This window comes from Gobius niger (assembly GCF_951799975.1).
Source record: "Gobius niger genome assembly, chromosome: 22".
NCBI classification, from domain to species: domain Eukaryota; kingdom Metazoa; phylum Chordata; class Actinopteri; order Gobiiformes; family Gobiidae; genus Gobius; species Gobius niger.
Window position 1 is genome coordinate 4,275,980 of NC_136873.1, and position 5,782 is coordinate 4,281,761.

General features: G+C 37.4%; 1 protein-coding gene across 1 annotated transcript; it reads left to right on the forward strand.

The window, feature by feature from the left end:
* Positions 1-2,191: 2,191 nt before the first annotated feature.
* On the forward strand, positions 2,192-5,533 carry LOC306981731 (THAP domain-containing protein 1-like). Its single transcript, XM_079581370.1, has 3 exons — positions 2,192-2,381; positions 3,932-4,124; positions 5,102-5,533. Exons 1-3 carry the CDS (start codon positions 2,311-2,313, stop codon positions 5,405-5,407), a joined length of 570 nt encoding a protein of 189 aa, XP_079437496.1. The 5' UTR covers positions 2,192-2,310; the 3' UTR covers positions 5,408-5,533.
* Positions 5,534-5,782: the final 249 nt, after the last annotated feature.

Below are 5,782 nucleotides of genomic sequence, written 5' to 3' on the forward strand. Positions count from 1 at the left end.
GATTGGTTTCAACTGAAACTTAAAGCACATAGATTAAACTAAAAAAAAAACATTCAATAGCATTATAAAATATAACATCAGCTAAAAATCATCAATTTCCCACAGTTCTTACAGTGGTAAATACTAGTAACAATAGTGGTACTTACCGGTACTTATGGTGGTACTTACAGTGGTAAATACTAGTAATATTAGTGGTACTTCTAGGTACTTATTGTGGTACTTACAGTGGTGCTTATGGTGGTACTTACAGTGGTAGTTCTTAAAGGATACTATAGTGAGAATTACAAGGTATGTACTAGAAACAGTGGTAACTCTTAGTAATGAAGGTTGTACTTATTGTTTTCTTCCCTAATTCTGTTTGTAGAAGTACCTCATTTACTACCTGCTGTAGTATCCTTGAATTACCAGTAAGTACCATAGTAAATAGAAGTACACCCTTCATTACTAAGAGTTACCCCTGTATCTCTTAGTAATGAGAGATACAGTGGTAACTCTGTGACTCCCTAACCCTAACCCCAGTTACTAGTAATTACCACTTTTAATGCCACAATAAGTACCACTGTCATTACTAGTAATTACCACTGTAAGTACCATGGACTTACCGGCCCCTAATGTAAAGTGTTTGTGTAATCAAAGCACAGTGTTCAGGTCAGGGTTTATACATATATGTCATAAGGGTGATTATATGAGGACAGCACTGCAGGCTCCATCCAAACACTTCAAACTAGTTACTACACCACATGTCAATGAGTGAAAATGTGACAAAAACTCGACAAAAATGTGACAAAAATGAAAAAAAAGAAAGAAAAAAACTTAAAGATGACACAACACAGCAACAACAACGCAAGGAAAAAGGTCAGTTTTGTGGGTCTTAGCTTTCAAATGAGGTCTTACACAGGCCTATATAATAGCCAAAGAGGACAGAATGCATTTGGTTTAGGCGGGTGGTAAGAGGTTAAATCCCATTGAAAAGCATTAAACCTCATATAACTGGCATTAGATAAACTATTGTTGCTGCATAAGCTTGACGGAATTATGGAATTTACTTTTGTGGTCCATTTTTTTTCTGAATGGAATGTAGGCATAAACATGGAGCCAAATCCGTCAGCAGAGGAAAACCAGAAACTGTGAAAACGATTGATCCTGGAGTCTACGCCACCGTGATAGAAAGTAAAGGCGCCATGCTGAGCACCCATGCAGCTGCTGGGTCACTGCGTCAAATTCGCACTAGTAACTTATTGTTCAGGATAAAAAGTTACATAATGCAGCTTTAACCCCTTAACTCCCACCTGAACCGAGCACATTTTCTCCAGTTTGGCTTTACCCCAATCCAAAAGCTTCTGGAAAAAAGGTGGGAAAATAGTGACAAAACTGAGACGAAAACAATGATGAAGACGTGACAACAAAGTGAGAAAACTTTGACAAAAAATGACAAAAAATCACAAAAAAATCACCAAAAAATCACCAAAAAAATGACAAAAATGTGACAAAAATAACAAAAAAAGACAAAAAATGACCAAAAAATTGACAAAATGTGACAAAAAATAACAAAAAAGGACCCAAAAAATGACAAAAAAGGACCCAAAAAATGACAAAAACGACCAAAAAAAATGACAAAAAAATTCATATAGTAAAAAAAAGTCAATTTTTTTTCTATATTAATGACAAAAAATGACAAAAAAAGACCAAAAAAAATGACAATTGTTTTACAAAAATGTGACAAAAAATAACAAAAAAATGACAAAAAAAAAAAGACAAAAAAATGGCTAAGAATTTGACAAAAAAATGACAAAAAATGATTAAAAAAACAAAAAAAATTACAAAATGAGTTGAATACCCCCAAAAAAAGATGGAAAAAAATGTGATGACGTGAGGAAAAAGATCCATTTAGATGAGTTTTGTAGATCTTGCTTTTGTAGAAAATGCTCTCAGTTCAGGCGGGAGTTAAGAGCTTAAATCCAGGAAACATATATTGTATTTGGGCATTTAAAAAAAACATTCTTTTAAATCCTTGATAGTTCTGGACTATATTATAAGTTTACCCTGCTTAACATGTACGTAAAATGCGATAACAACAAATGCCTCATGGGTCGGTCTAGTTGTCGGCCTCTGCAGGAAAAGCATGTCATTCCAGGTACCACCTCGCGGGGGCAGCACCTCTCCAACGCGCCGCCCGGGCCCAGCACCGCCGCCATGTTTGTTTGTGGCAGTGAAGCCTCGACCTGAGCGCTCCGAGGTGAGCGCCGGAGCGGGGCACCGACTGTACCCACAAAAAAGAGCCGCTGAGGAGGCGGGCAGCGGGACACGACCATGGTGCAAACGTGCTCTGCGTACGGCTGTAAAAACCGCTACCACAAAGACAAAGATATCTCATTTCACAAGTGAGTTCCAGCAGGCCGAGGCTAGTTAGCATTAGCATGGACCCTCACGCGCCGCGCAGCCCAAAAGTGGCGCACGTCAACACCGTATTCACCTGCGCGTGAATACATCCACCTGATGGAGCTTAACTTAATGTAAAATTACCTCTTTATGTGATGAGATGAAGATGCAAACATTACCTCATCATATAAAAGTGCATTGTATATGTATGTGTTACCTGTTACGTTAAAATTAAGTTTGATATGTATAATAGTATAGAAAAAATACATTCATAACAGTTAACCTGTTAACTCCCGCCTGAACCGAGAGCATTTTCTCCAGTTCAGCTTCACCCAAATCCTGTAGGCCAGTGTAACACGTCATTGAAAGCTAAGACCTACAAAACTAAATTAATCTTTTTCCTCACATCATGATTTTTTTTCATCACTTCTTTTGTTGGGCAGTCGTCTCATTTTTGTCAAATTTTCGTGACTTTTTTGTCACTTTTTTGTCAAATTATTCAGATTTTTTGTCAAATTCTTATAACTTTTTCGCCCATTTTTTCTCCATTTTTTGGTCAAATTTCTGTCCATTTTTTTTACTATATTAAAAATTGCTTTAACCTCTTAACTCCCGCCTGAACCGAGAGGATCTTTTTTCTCACGTTATCAGATTTTTTTCCATCATTTTTTTGTTGGGTATTTGTTGGGTATTCAACTCATTTTTGTAACTTTTTTGTCATTTTTTCTCACATTCTTGTCATTTTTTTTGGGTCATTTTTTGGTCACATTTTTGCCACTTTTTCATCCATTTTTCGGCACTTTTTTGCCAATTTTTTTGTCACATTTGTGTCATTTTTTTGTCAATTTTTTATCAAATTTTTGTCATTTTTTAATCACATTTTTTCATTTTTTTGTCCATTTTTTATCAATTTTTTGTCATTTTTTTGTCACATTTTTGTCATTTTTTTGTCATTTTTTATCCAATTTTTGTCATTTTTTCATCACATTTTGTCATTTTTTGTCACTTTTTCTTCTATTTTTTGTCAATTTCTTGTGACATTTTTGCCACTTTTTCATCAATTTTTCATCACTTTTTTGTCAATTTTTTATAAATTTTTTGTCATTTTTTTGTGACATTTTTGTAATTTTTTTGTCCATTTTTTAATCAATTTTTTGTCATTTTTTTGTCAAATTTTTATCACATTTTTGTCATTTTTTAATCACATTTTGTCATTTTTTCTTCCATTTTTTGTCAATTTCTTGTGACATTTTTGTGACATTTTTGCCACTTTTTTATCCATTTTTCGTCACTTTTTGTCAAATTTTCATCATTGTTTTCGTTGGGGTAAAGCTGGAGAAAATGTGCTCGGTTCAGGTGGGAGTTAAGAGGTTAAATGTAAAACCAGAATATTGACAAACATTAAAAATCTTTCCACAGTTTCTTCTGTTTTCATGGCACAAAAACACCTGTTTACATCTCTATCATTTTGAATTGAAAGTAATATTTAACAGGTAAATCTTGCGTAGAACGAGATGTCGCTGCACTGACCCGTGTTGTGCTGCTGTTTTAGGTTTCCTCTGGGCCGACCCGACATCTGCCTCAAATGGGTTTCAGCCATGAGGCGGGACAACTTCAGACCCACCAAGTACAGCAACCTGTGTTCCCAGCACTTCACCCAGGACTGCTTCAAGAGGCAGTGCAACAACCGCGTGCTGAAGGAGCATGCTGTGCCCTCCATGTTCTCCTCCAGCCTGCGCATAAAGGTACTCTCTCCAGTTGAGAATTATAGATACCCAAAGAGGTCCCACACTGCTGACTTCAGTCGTTTTTTTCGGCGGATGCAACTCTGGAGAAGAGCGTGCTCGTGCTGTGCAGTGCGAGAAATGTCAGTGGTAACCATGGCTTCGAAAATGCTTGCGGTTAACCTATCGCGTCCTTTTGTGATTGTGGTAATGGTGAAACCGGTTAATCTTGTCCTCCCTAATAGTCATAAGGTGAGGTTGTCAGTTATGCACTGCACAAAGTTTTTAACTAGATCAGTATAAACATCTCAATTTGAGCATAATAATCCAAATGTTAGTTGTTTTGATGAGTTAAGAAGTTGTTGGGCATTTGTCCTGGATTATTCCACTTGTTCTGAGATGTTTGTGACTCGTTTCGATACATTTCGTCCTTATTTCAGGTCATTTTCTTTGCCAATGTGACAAAAATGTGACAAAAAAAAAGACAAAAAAATTATTAAAAAAAAAAGAAATTACCAATAAAATGACCAAAAAGTGACCAAAAAAGTGATAAAAAATAACCAAAAAAATGACAAAAAAATGACAAAAAATGACCAAAAAAAATGACAAAAAAATTGACTAAAAATAACCAAAAAATGACAAAAAATAACCAAAAAATAACAGAAAATGACAAAAAGTGACAAAAAATGTGACAAAAATGTGACAAAAAAATAACAAAAAATTGATTTAAAAAAATTAAAACTGGTCTTATCTCATTGGCAATTTCACTTTCTTATTTCAAGCGAGATTTACCCTAGAACTGGTCTGAAATGTCCTCAAACAAGCAAAGTAAACTCGGTCCGATCAGGAAAAGTGTCTAAATGAGTGAAAACCGCTCAAAACAAGATACATTTAAGTCATTTAAGCCAATGCTTGATATTGACTTTTTGTAGTGTGCCACCCTCATGTTGGATCGTATAAGTGTCTCTCTTCTGAAATATCTGTGTTTATGTCCCCAGACCGAGTGCTTGGAGCCCTTCACGCCGGAGCTGCACTTCTGCCTCCCCCTGACCCCCGACCCCGTGGACCAGGAGGAGCCCGAGCCGCACGAGCAAACGGCCGCCGTGTCCTGCGACCACAACTACACGGCGGAGGACTCGGCGCGGCAGAAGAGGCGAGTGGAGCAGCTGGAGGAGCAGGTGGAGCGTCTGCGCAGGCGGCTGAAGAGCAGCCAGCAGCGGTGCAGGCGGCAGGAGCGGCAGCTGCTGCGGCTGCGCGCGGCGCTGGGGCTGAGGGCCGTCCGCCAGGGGGAGGGCCAGCACTGACACGCCCCCTTTTACCTCCTCTTTACCTCCACACAGAACTGTAGGGACGCACTCATTCTGAAACTGTATTAGAAACTGATGATGAACAATGGGTCACTAGAATTCAGGACTGTGATGTCATATCGCTAAGCATCATGGGATTAGCAGCAATAATGAGCTAATGGAGATTTTATAAGGTCAAATATTGTTCACATTGTTGTTGTTCACATTGTTACTGTTCTTGGGCATTTGTCCTGGATTATTTCACTTGTTCTGAGATGTTTCTGACTCGTTTCGATACATTTCGTCCTTATTTCAGGTCATTTTCTTTGCAATGTGACAAAAAAATGACAAAAAAGTGATTTAAAAAAAAGACAAAAAATTACCAAAAAAATT